Below are 17,016 nucleotides of genomic sequence, written 5' to 3'. Positions count from 1 at the left end.
ATGACCGAAAGGAGCTTCTGGAGATCAGGACAGCGATCACTAACCTCGATTAGGATGAACTCATCGAGTCGGAGGCGCAGGACATACTGCTCACCCTGGACCAGGGCCTAATCCTCAAAAGAAAAAGGCGGCGTAAGAGACACCGCCAGTACCCTGACGAAACTACGTTGGCGAGTACATGAAAAGCGCCTCTATCCTCTGTTCTATTGGTGAAAGTACAATCACTGCAGAACAAATTGGACAAACTTCATTCGAGTCTATCCTATCAACTAGACCTGAAGAACTGTGATATCCTATGTTTCACGGAGTCGTGGCTGAACAAGGACATGGACAATATACACTGAGGAACACCTATGTGTGAATGCCATTCACTGACTACCGCTCACCGTTCAGCATCATAGTGCCCTCCAAGCTCATCACTAAGCTAAGGACCCTGGGACTGAACACCTCCCTCAGAAACTGTTTCAAGTTTTAATGTCGTGCACAAGTACAGTGAAATGTCTTCCTGACGGGCCGCCCCCAGGTGGCCAGGGTAGGCAACAGCACACTTAGTCCCCTCCTGTACTGCCTGTTCACCCACAACTGCGTGGCCGCGCACAACTCCAAAACCATTATTAAGTTTGCCAACGAAATGACAGTGGTGGGCCTGATTACAGAGGACGATGGTGGACCACACACACACCGACACAGTCATGAAGAGAGCACAAACAACACATCTTCTCCCCCTCAGGAGGCTGAAAAGGTTTGTCATGGGCCCTCAGATCCTCAAAAAGTTCTACAGCTGCACCATTGAGAGCATCTTTGACTGGCTTCATCACCACTTGTTATGGCAACTGCTTGGCATCTGATCACAAGGCGCTAGCTGCGCTACAGAGGATAGCGCGTACAGCCCAGTGCATCACTGGGGGCTGAGCTCCCTGCCATCCAGGACCTCAATACCAGGCGGTGTCAGAGGAAGGCCTGTGAATAATGACATTTTATTTTTTGTTGTTTATTGTTTTATTCACACCATCATTCATTTTGAAAGTTTACACACACACATACTCGTATGTTGAAAGCTGTTGTGTAGACTGTATTTAAAGAAATACACAAATGCATGTTATTGGAATTACTTGGTTGAGTCTGCAAAACATAGAAAAGTTCTCTCTACAAGCCAATATGTATCCCGTGTACAGGCTATTACAGGATATGTCTGGCACAGTCCCCCCTCCAAAACTACACATATTTGAGAACCAACTGAGTATTTTCCACCCCACTTTAGCTGAGAAGGGTAGAAAAGTTCTCTCTGCAGCCCAATATTCTCAACATACCAGTGTCAACGATAGTGTTTTTTCATTTGTTGGTTAAAAATGTTTTTTTAAACCATATTTTGTATTTGTTTTCATAAATTACTAATTGCCTTTCCTTGCAGGCCATTGATTAAAATGTAATATATTTTGAATGAGTTATCCACATTGCAATATTTTGAAATGTGTGGTTTTATTTTGAAGGTTTTCTCATGACCATATGAGCGTGACGTCATCCGTTGTGCTGCTGGCAGAATTACTGGTCAGCTGCACGAGCAAGACAGCAGCGCTGCCAGACCCGTGAACTGCGTAAAGGAGCCGGTCTTTGGCTCTACACAAATGGAGAACTAAGAATAATTGGGTACCGGGAGATGTTCGATGTCAGAATATATTTTGTGAAATCTAGAATGCGCTTAAAACGCATTGGAAACTGAAAATTGTGTAGCCTACGAACACGGACAGTCTCTTCATGAGCTCCAGCTTCACTCCATTTATTTGGATTCTCTTTCGCAGTTCCACGTATTGAGATGGTCTATTTTTGTGATGGCGAGAGGTCTGTTTCCACGGGCCTGGATAAAGAAATCATTATTTTTCCAGGTAAACAGTGCTATTCTAACGCGTTTTACACATTTTATATTGACAGAGCTTGCAGTCAATAAGATTGACACCGTGTGGTTACTGTCATTGATTGCTGTAACTAGTGTATGCATTTCGTCGTGCAGACTCTTACAATTCTGACGGGACTAAAATGTTCATTTAATAGTAGCCTACACCAGCAGTTCATGGAGGTAGAAAACATTTGGCTGCGATGCATATTCTTGCATGCTGAAATTGTTGACGCTACCATGAGATGCGTCAATTTGGTTTGGAAAAATAGTCTCCCTAAAAACTAGCAGAAATAAATTAGGCCTATTATTATGTTATGGGACTAAGGCACTATGCTACACTTTATTACATATAGCTTAATACACATTGAATGTACTCAAATTCATTTGGGCTACCACCTTTGTCCTTGCCTGAGGCCACCAGTGGAATATGTGATTCTGCAGCTGCAACAGTTTGTTTATCCAGTGCCGCGGCAGGAATGATCTGCTGTGCTGGATAATAAGGCTGAACCAAGAGTATTGGGCACTGGGGGGGGCTGCAATTCCCATATACCAGGGATCATCAACAAAACTGAACAAAAATACAAACGCAACATGCAACAGTTTAAAAGAGTTCGCTGAGTTACAGTTCATAGAAGGAAATCAGTCAATTGAAATACATTCATTAGGCCCTAATCTATCGATTTCACACGACTGGGAATAAAGAAGTAATGCATCTGTTGGTTACAGATACCTTAGAAAATAGGTAGGGGCGTGAATCAGAAAACTAGTCCGTATCTGGTGTGACCACCATTTGCCTCATGCAGCGCGACACATCTCCTTCGCATAGAGTTGATCAGGCTGTTGATTGTGGCCTGGGGAATGTTGTCCCACTCTTGAATGGCTGTGCGAAGTTGCTGGATATTGGCGTGAACTGGAACACGCTGTCGTACACGTCGATCCATAGCATCCCAAACATCCTCAATGGGTGTCATGTCTAGTGAGTATGCAGGCCATGGAAGAACTGGGACATTTTCAGCTTCCAGGAATTGTGTACAGATCCTTGCGACATGGGGCATTATATCATGCTAAAACATGAGGTGATGGCGTTGGATGAATGGCATGGTAATGGACCTCAGGATCTCTTCACGGTATCTCTGTGCATTGAAATTGCCATCGATACAATTAAATTGTGTTCGTTGTCCGTAGCTTTTATGCCTGCCAATACCATAACCCCACCATCACCTTGGGGCAAACCGCTGACCCTCACAACGCCATACACGTGGTCTGCGGTTGTGAGGCCAGTTTGACATATTGCTAAATTCTCTAAAACAACGTGGCAGAGAAATTGACATTAAATTCTCTGGCAACAGCTCTGGTGGACATTCCTACAGTCAGCATGCCAATTGCACACACCCTTAACACTTGAGACATCTGTGGTGTTGTGACAAAACTGCACATTTTAGAGTGACCTTTTATTGTCCCCAGCACAAGGTTAACCTGTGTAATGATCATGCTGTTAATCAGCTTCTTGATATGCCACACCTGTCAGGTGGATAGATTATCTTGGCAAAGGAGAAATTCTCACTAACAGGGATGTAAACAAATTTGTGGAACATTTTGAGAGAAATTAGCTTTTTGTGCGTATGGAACATTTATGGGATCTTTTATTTCAGTTTACATTTTTGTTTAGTGTAGATTCAGCCTTTTTCTTACGCAGATGGGGAGCCGGAACGTAGAAGCCAAAATTGATATAATATCTGTCTAAAACTTAGTAATTTCAAACCTTGCTTACAATTGTATACTGTCACGTCTCTCTATTATGCGTGGGAATACTTGTACAGATTTCCAAAATTAAAATCACTTGGAGCTGATTACCTGGTGTTTTTAGTCTTTTATGTCCAACAGTGATTTTAAAAAAAATATATGTATGTATGGGGGAACCTAGCCCTATACCATAAGAGGCTTAGTGGGAAGAGGGCGAGACGGACCATATGCACTAATGTACGGAACACGCGCTGTGAGTGTGTCTGTCTGTTTTGGGTTGGATAGAATGTAAAAAATAATATTTTGCTTGCATGTGACTCTGGCCGGTGATGCACAGCCTATTACTATGATTCCCAATCCATCACTATGGTAATGTTGACATTGCTCTCAATGTCTGACATGCTTGCTTTGCTTATTATTATAATTTGTTTTAATTTAACCTCTATTTAACTAGGCAAGTCAGTTAAGAACAAATTCTTATTTACAATGACTACCCGCCAAACCCGGACGACGCTGGGCCAATTGTGCGCCGCCCTATGAGACTCCCAATCACAGCCGGTTGTGATACAGCCTGGAATTGAACCAGGGTGTCTGTAGTGACGCTTCTAGCACTGAGACTGCCTTAGACTGCTGCGCCACCTGGGAGCCCAATGTTTTTGTTAAATATGTAATAGACTTATATAATATGTAACTTATTCAAACCACAGAATACATTTTAGAGGACTTTCTTTTGCAGTATGATGAGTGCATTCAATAGCACATGATTGTATTTAGGGCTTGGAATTGCCAGGGACCTCATGATACGATATTATAACCATACTTAGGTGCTGATAGGATATGTATTGCAATTCTCACGATTCTATATGTGTTGCAGTTCAGTACTGTGATTTTATGGCGATTCAATGTTCCAAACATATTGCTCACCATATGACTACTACAAAGAGACGAGAGAGCCTGAGAAAACAAGTTTTGATTAGTCATGGAAATAAAAGTTCTGAAAACAAATTGGCTCCCTTTAAAAATAAAAATAAATGGAGAACTAGCTAAGAAGGGAATATACTGGCATTTGGTGCAAACATACAGGCAACTAGTGCAAAAATAATATTCCAATATTGTCAAAACGATATGATATATTGTCAAAATAATATCCCAATATGTAACTGTTTTGATTCCCCCCCATCTCTAACTGTATTCTGTTCCCATGTTTTGCTGTATTCAGTGATGTGAAATGCTCTGAACATTGCAGATAGAACTAGAACAAGTAGAGCAGACATGATTACATTTGCAGATAGAAATAGAACAAGTAGAGCAGATATGATTAAATCGCTCCATATGAATTTGTTTGTTCTTTCTGACAGGCAATCCTATCTGTTTTACACAACATTTCAATCCGAACGTTCTCTAACATTACATCCTCCTGAAGAGATGATGCTGTTAGAACAATACTTTACTGCTCACTGTAGAATGAGGCCTGGCTTGTGACTCGACCAACAGTGACTTGGTCCTACCTCTGGAGGCCCCTCTCTCTCTAACCCCTTTAAGCCAGAACTCCCTCATGGTTCAAGCTTATTCTTCTCATCCCAAAACAACACTGCTCCAGGCTTGATCATAGAGTCCTGATTAGAAACACTTAGTCAGAGAAAATCAAAGGTGATTTGTCCCTTTCCCCTCACAAGTATCTAATTGGTCACAGTTTACCTCTCAGACATACTCTGATTCTGTTTTAATATCCACACATAGTATGATGCAATTTATTGGCAGGGCAGTCAATCTCTGATCCCTGGCATCAATCTCTGATTAGGCATGCATTCTATTATAGGTAGTATGCTAGTGTGGACATTGGAACGTAAGCATCTGACTGCACACGGGTTCGTTATCTTGTCATGTGATATGAGGCCTGTGGCAGCCTATAGCCTAGGTCTGTAACTCAATTGATTGAGAACCATGTCTGGAGTCTGGTTACGTTAAGATCAAACCAACACTTAACCCCAGAACTCTTGTTTAGTCTCAACGGGTCATTGTTGGACCACTGTGGTTGAGATCAATAGCTTGATTATGTGAACCCCACTGTCACCGTGGAAACTACAGTACCGCTGGTTGTCTGTTGTTGGTCACATGACGGTGTTGATTAGGAAGCGCTAATTAGTATACCGCCATTGACCAGGCTGGCCTCATTTTTGACTCTCACTGCACAATAGGGGTTTGTTCTCTCTCTCTCCATTTGTTTGTAGATGCATGTGAATGTGTACCGTTAAAAGTCCAGAATCCTAACGGAATACCTCAACTCATGCCATTAATGAAAAAGCCGCCATTTCAACTGCACTTTAGAATTAGATGGAGTGATGTTTTACTGTGTAGGGCGGGGGGACTCGGCACGCTATTTTACAACACGATGTGGTAGATTGAACATGGTGGTTAAACATTGTGCACTTAATGCTCTACTCATTGATGCATTGGTGCATGCTTATGCATTTTTAAAGGGAAGGCGAAGAATAAAGTAACCAACTAACCCAGTTTGCTCTGTTTGACCCCTGTAGGCTCGCATCTCCTTTGTGCGGGTGAAATACCTGTTCCTCACCTGGCTGACGGTGTTTGTCGGGGGCTGGGTGATCTATGTCCAGTATTCCAACTACACCGAGCTGTGCAGAGGACATGAGTGCAAGAACGCCATAGTGAGTACGGACACATCGGTCATATCCATGATCCACTTCGTTTTTGTTGTTGTTGTCTTTTACATATTTTGCTGTATTTATTGATAGACAGGAGGAGTGTTTTGAACAGGCAGTGGAGCCAGATTGGTATGACAACACTGTGTGTGTGTGGGGGGCGCGCATCTCATAGCATCTCACCCATCGTCACAAGTGGTCCGCCCTCTATAGATCTCACTTTGTAAAATCTGGTGTACTGTTGTAGAGTAAAGGCAATGGAGAGAGAGACTAACACCGACCCATGTCCACTGCTCCCCCAGTGTGACAAATACAGGAGAGGCATCATTGACGGCTCGGCCTGCAGCAGCCTTTGTGACAAAGACACCCTCTACCTGGGCAGGTGCCTCTCCACCAGCCCCAACAACCAGGTGTGGTAACAGACCGTGCACCCTACCTCTGAGCTGTTGTCTTGGTCTGTACCAAGTACAGGTCCAGGATCAGTAAAAACCAACCTTAGATCAGTGCATCCTCCTAGGACCCGGACCTACAGCCCTAATGTTGACTCAAGAAGGCGCTTCAGCAAGTTCCTGTATGTGGCCAATGGTTTTATTGAAGGGCGTGGTGTCTTCAGTAGAAGTTCACTACAATATTTCCATGCACCGTCAGTTCAGGATAATAATCCAGTACCATCAGTTCTTCTTATCGACTGTAGGTGTATAAATAATGTAATGCCACTCTCTGGTTGTCCCTCTTGCCTGGGGCTCTCAGGTGTACACAGGTGGCTGGGGTGACGTGGACGGGGTGATCCGCTGCCAGGTGGGGGAGGTGCTGCACTATGAGCTCGGAGAGGAGCCGGAGCCCCGGAGAGAGGCTGCAGTCTTCGACAAACCCACCCGCGGAACATCTGTGGAGAAGTTCCGAGAGATGGTCTTCAATCACCTCAAGGTCTTGGAACTATTGCCGCTTTTGACTTCAGCAGATGCTGTCGCAAATAATCAGCATACCGTTTTGACATGAGTTTTTGTCTCCATCGAAGTCCTTTGATGCTTTGGTTATTTATTGCACCAACATTTTTACCAGAAATCTGCATAGTTTATAGAGGATACCAGCTAAACCTCTTTCTTCCTTCCACTTTCTCTCCCATCTCCAGTCAAAACTGGGCGAGCAAGCTAATCTGGCCAGCCTGGTGACCCAAATACTCAGCGTCGCCGACGGCAACAAGGACGGCCACGTCTCGCTCCCAGAGGCCCGTTCGGCCTGGGCTCTTCTCCAGTTGGACGAGGTGCTGCTGGGCCTGCTCCTCCAGGAACGGGGCCACACCCCTCGTCTGATGGGCTTCTGTGGAGACCTGTACGTGACCGAGAGGGTACCCTATGGCCCCCTTTACGGTGTCAGCCTCCCCTGGCCCCTGGAAGCCTGGGTCCCCAGTGGGGCCCGACGCAGCATGGACCAGTGGTTCACCCCCTCGTGGCCCCGCAAAGCCAAGATCTCCATGGGTCTCCTGGAGCTGGTGGAGGACATCTTCCACGGCAACTACGGCAGCTTCCTCATGTGCGACCTGAGCGCCGGCCACTTCGGCTACACGGACCGCCACGACCTCCGCCTCACCGACCCGCGGGCCATCGTCTCTGAGGACACGTTCAGGCGAACCATGCGCGCGCTGCACTGCGAGAAGGACGACGACTGCTTGTTTGGGGCAGACTGCCGGACGTCGTGCGACGTGGCTCAGAAACGATGCAGGGAGGAGGTGACCCAGCCCAACCTGGCCAAGGCGTGCAGGGCTCTGAGGGACTACCTCCTGAGGGGAACACCGTCGGAGCTGAGGGAGGAGCTAGAGAGGCAGCTGTATGCCTGCATGGCCCTCAGGGGCTCAGCGGGCCAGATGGACATGGAACACTCGCTCATCCTGAACAACCTCAAAGCTCTGCTGTGGAGACAGATCTCTCATACTAAAGACTCATGATGTAATTGACAAGTCTGCTACTGGCACATTGGCTTGGTTAGAGGAGCCTTTGGGGAAATTATTTCTAAAAACTCAACCACTTTGGTGGATTGTTCATTCAAGACGTACTATATTGTTTTATCTACCACCTGTTTTTATGCTGCATTGGAGCTGTCAAATCCACAAGCGGCTCCTGGCATACCTATTTGAAAGGAAATTGATGTGGAACTACCTTTTCGAAAGCTTTTTTTCACAACTTTGTTTTGTAGTAAAACAGAGGAAGAAAAGTGTTTCCAGTGACATCGGTGAGCATCGTGCAATTTTAACCATTATAAGTAGACATTGCCTACTAATTGGTTGTCATTGGAAATCTTCCTTTTTTTAAATTACTAAGTAACAAATGTGCCATTTTCACATTTTTTCCTTAAATTAAAACACTAATTTCAGATGTAGTCTACACCTCGATTAGACGGATGAATGATTTTCAATTTGAGCTCATTTCTATATAGCCTACATTTTCTCGTTCTGAACTTCTAACGCGAGTGGCTTCATGACAATCGAAAGCAGCCGCTCACCGATTTGACAGCTCCATCTCAGACAAAACATTAGCTATGCGGGTGTGGGTGTCGGCTATCGCTGGTTAAAGCTTGATCCAATTTAATCTAGGCATGAGTCGTTGGACTACCACAATTCATATTCAGGATGCTGGGAAACTGTAGAGATATTTGCTGTTTATGAAGGAGCTCATGGAACATTTTGAAGCGATAGTATGAACTACACTTGCACATTACATGAAGACAATGTGACCAATATATCTGAGGAAAGCGTATATAAGCCTATGGCTTTCTCCCAATAATCTTTCCTGCCATGTTTTGAAATGACCAGTATTACCAGTTAGTCCATACCTTGACTGATCCTTTGCTTTTAGATTCATGGGAAGTAGTGGAACGAGTGTATACTTCAGGAGGTAAGATACTGGGACACACCCCATGGAGTCATCCACTTTGCTGGACGTTTCACCACCCTTCCTCACTTGATGATTTGTATTGGCATATAGCAGTGCTGCATCAACTGGACTAATAATTAGTCTCTTCTACACCCTCTGATAAATGCCAGTTTGCATACCATGAACATTTGTCATTTTCCATTATGTAGCATCCTAGTGCCATATTCTGTACAAGCTATAGATCATGCTGAAAACACCAGACTTGTTATCTTCCACTAAAGGAGGTAGTGTACATGAACTACATTTGACTTGCTGTTTCTACGTCCTTAAACTCAAACTGTACATCTTTTAAAATGGAAACCCAGTCCGATGTGGATTCTGAAGGAGTTAAATGCAGCTGTGACCTTCAGTTGAGGGATGAATTGCAATGTAGATGTATGTTTACCTTGAAGTTTGAACCAGCATGATTTTGCACAATAAAAACCACATACCACTCACCATTGTGGTCTCAGTCAAGTTGAAAGTGGATTATCCTGACCGTATGTGCAGTGAGTATGAAAAAAAATATGCAGACTAAAAAAGGTTTGTAAAAGATGGAATGTGTGGGAGAACCTGCTAAATCAACTCATTCAATCACACCAGAATTTCCCTCAAATATAAAAACTGCAGTATACAGGAAGCCATTCTCGCAAACTGCCAGGACGGTGCTTCCGCAGGGAGCAAAGTGACGGTGAAACAAAGTCATTTGCAATACATTTATTAAGCCAGTGGTCCATCTAACCATCCGCCGCCTCTGCTTCCTGTGCTCGTAGAAAGCTGGCCTTTTTCTGGGCAACGCGGTCCTTTCTCTGTGCCAACGAGAGTTTGGCGCGGTTCCACCTGTGACAAAAAAAAACAATACCCCCATTAACCATCAGCACAGCGAATGAGATTAAAGGCTGATAGCTCAATGTTGACGCTACCAGTGGAACTACAATATACAGTCGCTTCTCTCAGCCCCGTCTTGAAAGGACAATGGACATCAGCTGTTGCAAATGAAGGACCAACTACATTTTGCTCAGCATACTTCGTATCATCATAAAGAAGCACTACCCCAATGCACAATATGCAAATGTTCCCAAGTGTAAAGCCAGCAACTGTGTACCAAACCCACCTCTTCTTCTTGACGTCTTTTTTGGGTTTCTTTTCGTGGACTGGGTTCTCTCTAATGGCGGCGTGTGCTTTCTTGTACATCTGCTCTACCTGAAAGAACACATTGTTCAGGCGGGGGTAAGGTAAACAGTTCAGGACCAGGGTCCACAGAAAACCAACAAACAGCCCTTCAGCATTATCTGGTCATTCATCTCGCTTCTCTCAGCCCCGTCTTGAAAGAACAAAAAAAATCAGCCGTCGCAAATGAAGGACCAACTACAATTTGCTCAGAGATCTTGGAATCATCATCAAGAAGCAGCGAATTTAAATAGGAGTTGCCAAACCAACTGATACTCTCCCATTACAGGATCTGGAGTACAGGCTTTTCCGTCACTAATGTCTGATTCAGTGGGATGTGTAAAACGGCCTTACTGTGTCTGGCGTGACGCCGTTCTTTATGAAGCGGGAGAACTGTTTCTTGTAGGCGTCTTCGTCCTCCTCCATCAGGTAGCTCATGTAGTCCGACACGTTCATGCCCATGATGTGTTTGCGATGCATCTCTGCGTTGAACTCTTTGCTCTCCATGTCATAGCCTGGGAAACGTTTTGTGCTGAGGAGCGAGAGGTACCACACTGATTACTTTGGTTGATTTAGTGTACAGCGACTTTGAATACCGGTAGTCATAAAAAAAACGTTTTCCATAATCACATTTTAAAATAACAAAGTCTTAATGCAGAATTGATAGTCTAGTTTTGGGCAAACATTTTCCCGATGAAGTGCAAGAGAAAGGACGTGGACACATTTTGTATCTCCCGACAGGATCCGCAGTGAGGTGTTCAGCCTTCACTACAGGTTTATGAGAGAACTATAATACTTTACCCCTCTGTGTTGGTCATATAGAACATTTCAAGTCCTAGATGGGCAAAAAAGGGGGATCCATATTCAGCTTCAACTCAACTAACCTGTGAGGAATTGAGAGGCCACCGTCGACGGCGCCCTTTAGTGCTCAGCTTCAACCTGCACTAACCTGTGAGGAATTGAGAGGCCACCGTCGACGGCGCCCTTTAGTGCTCAGCTTCAACCTGCACTAACCTGTGAGGAATTGAGAGGCCACCGTCGACGGCGCCCTTTAGTGCTCAGCTTCAACCTGCACTAACCTGTGAGGAATTGAGAGGCCACCGTCGACGGCGCCCTTTAGTGCTCCGAACACTTTGTTGCCCGTCGAAGTCCTGGCGAGCCCGGCGTCTAGAAAACACGTGAAGGCCCCCGGCTGGCCGTCTATACTCTCCACGTTGAACTCATCTCCCGTCACCTCCACCTGGCCCTCATACACCTGGTCCAGACCAAACTTGTTCAGCAGCTGAGGAGCGAGAGAGAACGATGTTTCATTAGAGAAATGCAAATGTATATCCTCAAATAGTAGCTTGCTATACTGAAATTAATTGCATTCAATGATAGACGGGAGGCCACACGACTGTAAAAGCAGGTAAAGAATATCCCCATACCAGCGTCACAGGTTTCCGCAAAAAAAAAGTATTAGAGAAAATGATACGCTTCAGAAAACTGTACACACGGATCTGTCTTCCCTTTTCAGCATAATGATACTGGTACAGGAAGCAGTGGTAGGTTTTAATTTTAAAAATAAATTAATTTGCCAGTGCAGATGAATACCTACACAGGTGCCAACAATACCCTGACAAACAACTTTACTCAGGATGAAGTCATTCCAGTTTTATTACAGTGACGTCAACCAGCTTCCTCATGAAAACACGAGAACATTTTTGCGCAAGTGTGCACGCTTGCGTATGTGTATCTCTATGGGATTGCCAAGGGTGTGTGCATGCAGCTATGCATTCCTCTATGTGTATGAGCGTGAGGCGTGTGTATGCATACAGTATGTGTGTGTCCCTTACCCTGCGAGCCAGCAGTAGGCCTGTGCAGTAGGCTGCAGCATAGTTTGTCAGTCCCACTGTGATGCCGTACTTTGGCAGTTCATGGGAGTAGGCGGCACTGACAATCTGGTCACCCTCAATCTTGGCATAAGCAATCTGAAACAGAGATAGAAGTGGTGAGGGTCTGGATGTGGTAAAAAAAATATTTATCAAGATTCTTAGAGCTGGGTAGGGACAAAAGCCTGCACACTGCACTCACCTGGCAGCAGATATCTCTGTTGGAGAACCGCACGATCATCCTGTACTTGGGAGTGTTGTACTTGTTCTTGTCTTGTATGACCAGGCGCTTACGGGCAAAGTAGTCAGTCTTCCCCTCTGTCAAAGACAATCACACCAAACACACAACTGGCTAGTATGCCAGAATCAGCACTTGACTGTTTATCTTCAGCACTTCTAGTAGTTCATTCATCTCGCTTCTCTCAGCCCCGTCTTGAAAGAACAAAAAAACATCAGCCGTCGCAAATGAAGGACCAACTACAATTTGCTCAGAGATCTTGGAATCATCATCAAGAAGCAGCGAATTTATCACAGTCATAAAAATAAACAAATGTTTATTCTCCATTCTATTCAGTCAGTGGCTGCATTCCAAACACTTAACAGACACACCCTCTCCCCTCGGGGCAAGTGAATTTTAAATGGACCACCCTTGCCCGGTACTTAGTCGCCCGAAGTGTACATAATTGTACACTTGCAAACTCCATTAAAAACTAGGACTGAGGGGCTTACATTGCAAACTTCCCTTGCTTGGCTAATAATTTGTACCAAAGACAAATAGGGTGTGTCTTTTGAGTTTGAATTGCAGCCAGAAGTTGGCGAGAATATGATATATAAAAGGGTGCGTGAATGTGCATTACATATCAAGAAAAATGTACCTCGCCTTCTCCTGAATTTCACCTGGTATCTCTTGAAGTAGGCCTTACTTTTAACGACTTTCACAAAGCCCTGTAGAGAGAAAGAGTTGAGACAGCTGCCATTGCAGACTTCTGGCGAATGGTTCAGGCGTGTCAGCTAACACGCAATACACATTTCTGCAGTCTGGGCCCCAAATAAAGTGCATGTAATATAATGTAGGCCTAACGCCACCGAGGATAATATTGCCGGAGCTTCTCACAGAAACCACTTAATGTAACCCCCAACCCAACACTTTCCTGGTTGTCACTACTCTTGCTCAACAAAAAATGTAATCCGTCTCATCACAATTTATGTCACTCCAAAATGACTGAGGTAGGGTGGCGTTTTACCCCAAGTTGGTCTACAATTGACCCGTTATATATTTAGCGCCACTCTCCGGTATGAAGTCACCGCAAATTGCAACGCATAATGTACTTAACATGCTGCCGCTAAGACTTCCGTGTGTAAAAATGGTACAGCTCGCGTGGATATTAGAAACGGAAAACGGGATCCCCACCTTAACACATGTCATTAAAACTGCGATAGTAACGAATAGTTATGCATTGACTGCTTGTACGAATATACGTTTCCCCCCTATTGCATTCATAATTTGAATGTGTCTCTAGATTAATATTTCTCTGAGAACACAACATGCCCACTAGGTAAAAATATAGACTATTCTACTATGGGGTCGTCTGTCTTTCTATTCATTATTACAAGTTTTCCTTGCAGAGGAAAACTACATGTGGACTGTTGTAGCATCTTCAAAGTGCACCTCGGCAGAAACTTTTTTCTTGTTCCATTTCTTTTTTGGTTGAGGGCAAAAGTAAACTAGCACGACTGTATGCATTACTATATTGATTTCAGTACGCAGTACAAATCAGGCAGAAAACAACGCGAAGGCAAAAGTTGAATTATTTTAGTTCTGTTTTACCGTGGAGGCTGGCGGAATTCACCGCCAGGCTTAATGACATTACCATCGTGTTCTCGTTGAAAACAATGACATCTGGTTTGCCGTCTACCTCGTACCATCTAAACACAGCATTTAGGCTGACATCGACAACAAACAGGTTTTTTTGCAATTGGAAATGTTGAGGTAGGCCTTTGAGCGCCATATCGCCACGATGGAACCTAGCCTGCAGTAAACATACAGCAGACCCGCGAAAGTATGCTGCACAAATCCACCCTCATCCATTTCCAAAGAAACGTCTATCCGACATGACAATGCATATTACATGTATACGCGGAACATGTTTAGGATTGTCAACATATTATGACAAAATACTGACCATTTTTGAAAAATGTCCAACTTCACAGTTGAAAGTCTTCCCAAGTAGCTGCAGAGTTGGTCAAAAATGCTGACGTCGCAGACAGGATACCGCTTTCTATGAATAGAAACGGTAAAGCACGCCACCTACTGGATGGGAGGAAAATTGTATGAATATTATTTTATTCGTAGTCTCGGGAAATCCCTGACTTTAGTGCATTCCAAACACTTTAAAGAAACACCATATTCCCTCAATCCTCAAATGAAGTGGACATATCTGATGAGTTTTACATGGTGTCTGACGTGTATGCAGGGCGAGGGAGGAAGGAATGGGTTTTAAATGGACCGCCCTTGCCCGAAAATTCGTCACTCGATCATCCCGCCCTGATGTGATAATAGTAAAAATGGTGGAGTTTATTTTTGCATTTCCCTGTGCACCAGGTGAGTAAAACCTTCACTTAAGGGCCAAGGGAACGGTCTAAAATGAACAAAATCAGCTCAACCGGGGTACCGGGTCATGCAAAACGAATCCCACCAATATCAAAATCAACCCGATTCAGCCTGTCTCAATCGGAGGGGATTTACTTCGCCCAAAATCTGTCCGCGGGAGATAAACCCATTTTGTATGGCGTTCTATGAGAGTGTCGAATTACGTGAGGCTTTATTTGATCGAATACACGTTTCTTAATGCTTAGGCTGTTACAAATGTACTTATATAGGTGGATGATGCGCGGGGCATTCCTGCAACTTTTAGAAAAACAACTTAATTGTGCCTGTTGTTCACACGTTTATCTGCCCTCTCATTGGCTAGAGTGGTCCCACCTGCTCTCTCCTGCCTTCAATCATTGAGAACATGTATTTCCATTAGAGCAGTCACTACTATCTTGTCAACATAATATATATTCTTTGTCTAAACGCAGCTTGTATAGGGCAACAGAACATTGTTCATGTGGGAGGCAACCTGTCTGCCTGGGGACTAGGGAGACTACTAGCCTCGGCCCCCAGATAAAAGCCTGGGCAGAGGGTAGAATATTACAGTCTCTGATGTCTCTCCTACCTGTGCAAGCAAGGTTGCAAAATGTCAGTCTTTTGCAAGAATAACATATTTTGGTCTCTCAATTATTAACTTCACCATAGTGAAGGTAAAGCCACAATACACACAACACAGGAAATAAAACGACCACCCTTTTAAACTACAGTCAAAGCAAATTCACAGTAAGCAAAGCATCCTTGTACTTCTACATGAACATTTCAAACAGTGTCTGGTGAAACCAGCTCTTTATTTGTGTACCCTCGCACCAGATGGCGCTGCAGTGGATAGCAGCCATTTTACGGGCTCCTGACCAGTTCTGCTATTTTGTGCTTTTTTTATGCTGATTGTAACGTTTTTACATTTTTATTTTTTACATAATGTCTCCATTGTGTCCTTGTAAATAAGATTGTGTTCTTAACTGGTTTGCCTAGTCAAATAAAAAAATTAAAAAGCTGAAGAACATACAGGGGTTGGAGTTGTAAAAACGATTGGTCGCTAAACCCGGAGAAAGGACAGACCATGTGAAAAACTGTTGGTCTCTCTCCTGTTGGCATACTCTCTCCTTTTATGACTTCCGGGTTGGAGCGAACGGTCGCATTCGCACTTCGGCCCGCAGGTAGTATAACTTTTCATTACATTTCATTACATTTCACTATAGCACAACGGTTTGATTTGTCTAATCTTAGCAATTTCTTCTTAGCTAGCTACATAGCCATCTTTGTATCAAAGATAATTGCGTAATTATCGTATTTCGTCGTCCTAACGTAGTCTACACTGCTATCTGCCCAGCAGCTAGCCAGCTAGCCAGCTAGCTAACGTCCACCGTCTACCGAATAGCAGCACTGTAAAAAACTATTACACTCAACTGAACGACTTGATTAGTGTAGTGTTAGCTAGCTACATAGTTGTCTTTGCTGTCTTCGTATCCAAGATAATTGTGTAGTTTAGAGCGTGTAGTCTTAGAGTGATTATCTTAATTTACCGAGGTTAGCTAGCCAGCTATTTGTCGTCCTTAACGTAGGAGACACTGCTAGCTAGCCAACAGCTAGCCAACGTCTACCGAATAGAACTTCCTCACTCAACAACCCGGTCGCATTCCGCTTCGCTCCACAGGTAGTATCACATTTTCATTTCATTTCATTACAGTACAACGGTTTGATTTGTTTGATCGTAGCTAGCTACATAGCTAGCTACATAGCCGTCTTGGTATCAAAGATAATTGTGTAGTCTAGAGCGATTTTCTAGGTTAGCTAGCCAGCTATTGTCGTTCTTTTAGCAACGTAACGTAATCAACACTGCTAGCTAGCCAGCTAGCCCCGAATAGCAGCACTGTAGAAACTATCACACTCAACGGAACGACTTGATTAGTGTAGTGTCAACAACGCAGCCACTGCCAGCTAGCCTACAAAGTCAACAACGCAGCCACTGCCAGCTAGCCTACTTCAGCAGTACTGTATCATTTTAATCATTTTAGTCAATAAGATTCTTGCTACGTAAGCTTAACTTTCTGAACATTCGAGACGTGTAGTCCACTTGTCATTCAATCTCCTTTGCATTAGCGTAGCCTCT

General features: G+C 44.1%; 2 protein-coding genes and 1 non-coding gene across 4 annotated transcripts; 1 reads left to right on the top strand and 2 right to left on the bottom strand.

Annotated features, from left to right (window-relative positions):
- Nucleotides 1-1,524: 1,524 nt before the first annotated feature.
- On the top strand, nt 1,525-9,671 carry LOC115114183 (divergent protein kinase domain 1A-like). Its single transcript, XM_029642239.2, has 5 exons — nt 1,525-1,883; nt 6,175-6,309; nt 6,606-6,713; nt 7,054-7,230; nt 7,436-9,671. Exons 1-5 carry the CDS (start codon nt 1,830-1,832, stop codon nt 8,246-8,248), a joined length of 1,287 nt encoding a protein of 428 aa, XP_029498099.1. The 5' UTR covers nt 1,525-1,829; the 3' UTR covers nt 8,249-9,671.
- Nucleotides 9,672-9,914: 243 nt separating this feature from the next.
- On the bottom strand, nt 9,915-14,543 carry LOC115114184 (large ribosomal subunit protein uL18-like). Of its 2 annotated transcripts, XM_029642240.2 has the most exons (8): nt 14,437-14,543; nt 13,129-13,198; nt 12,456-12,571; nt 12,218-12,352; nt 11,462-11,664; nt 10,737-10,914; nt 10,327-10,415; nt 9,915-10,052 (listed from the first exon to the last, which is right to left on the bottom strand). In XM_029642240.2, the coding sequence occupies exons 1-8, from the start codon at nt 14,437-14,439 to the stop codon at nt 9,950-9,952; spliced, it is 897 nt and encodes a 298-aa protein (XP_029498100.2). In that variant the 5' UTR covers nt 14,440-14,543; the 3' UTR covers nt 9,915-9,949. The 2 variants fall into 2 exon arrangements, with proteins under 2 accessions (XP_029498100.2, XP_064869378.1); XM_065013306.1 differs by lacking the exon at nt 14,437-14,543 and having other exon boundaries at nt 12,456-12,685; nt 13,129-13,176.
- Nucleotides 11,106-11,229, bottom strand: LOC115114895 (small nucleolar RNA SNORA26). Its single transcript, XR_003861291.1, has one exon. It is a non-coding gene; the product is annotated as a small nucleolar RNA SNORA26 (small nucleolar RNA).
- Nucleotides 14,544-17,016: the final 2,473 nt, after the last annotated feature.

Source organism: Oncorhynchus nerka, linkage group LG9b, assembly GCF_034236695.1.
Source record: "Oncorhynchus nerka isolate Pitt River linkage group LG9b, Oner_Uvic_2.0, whole genome shotgun sequence".
Classification (NCBI taxonomy): domain Eukaryota; kingdom Metazoa; phylum Chordata; class Actinopteri; order Salmoniformes; family Salmonidae; genus Oncorhynchus; species Oncorhynchus nerka.
Note: the sequence above shows the minus strand (reverse complement) of the source record. Positions and strands in the feature narration are given on the sequence as shown.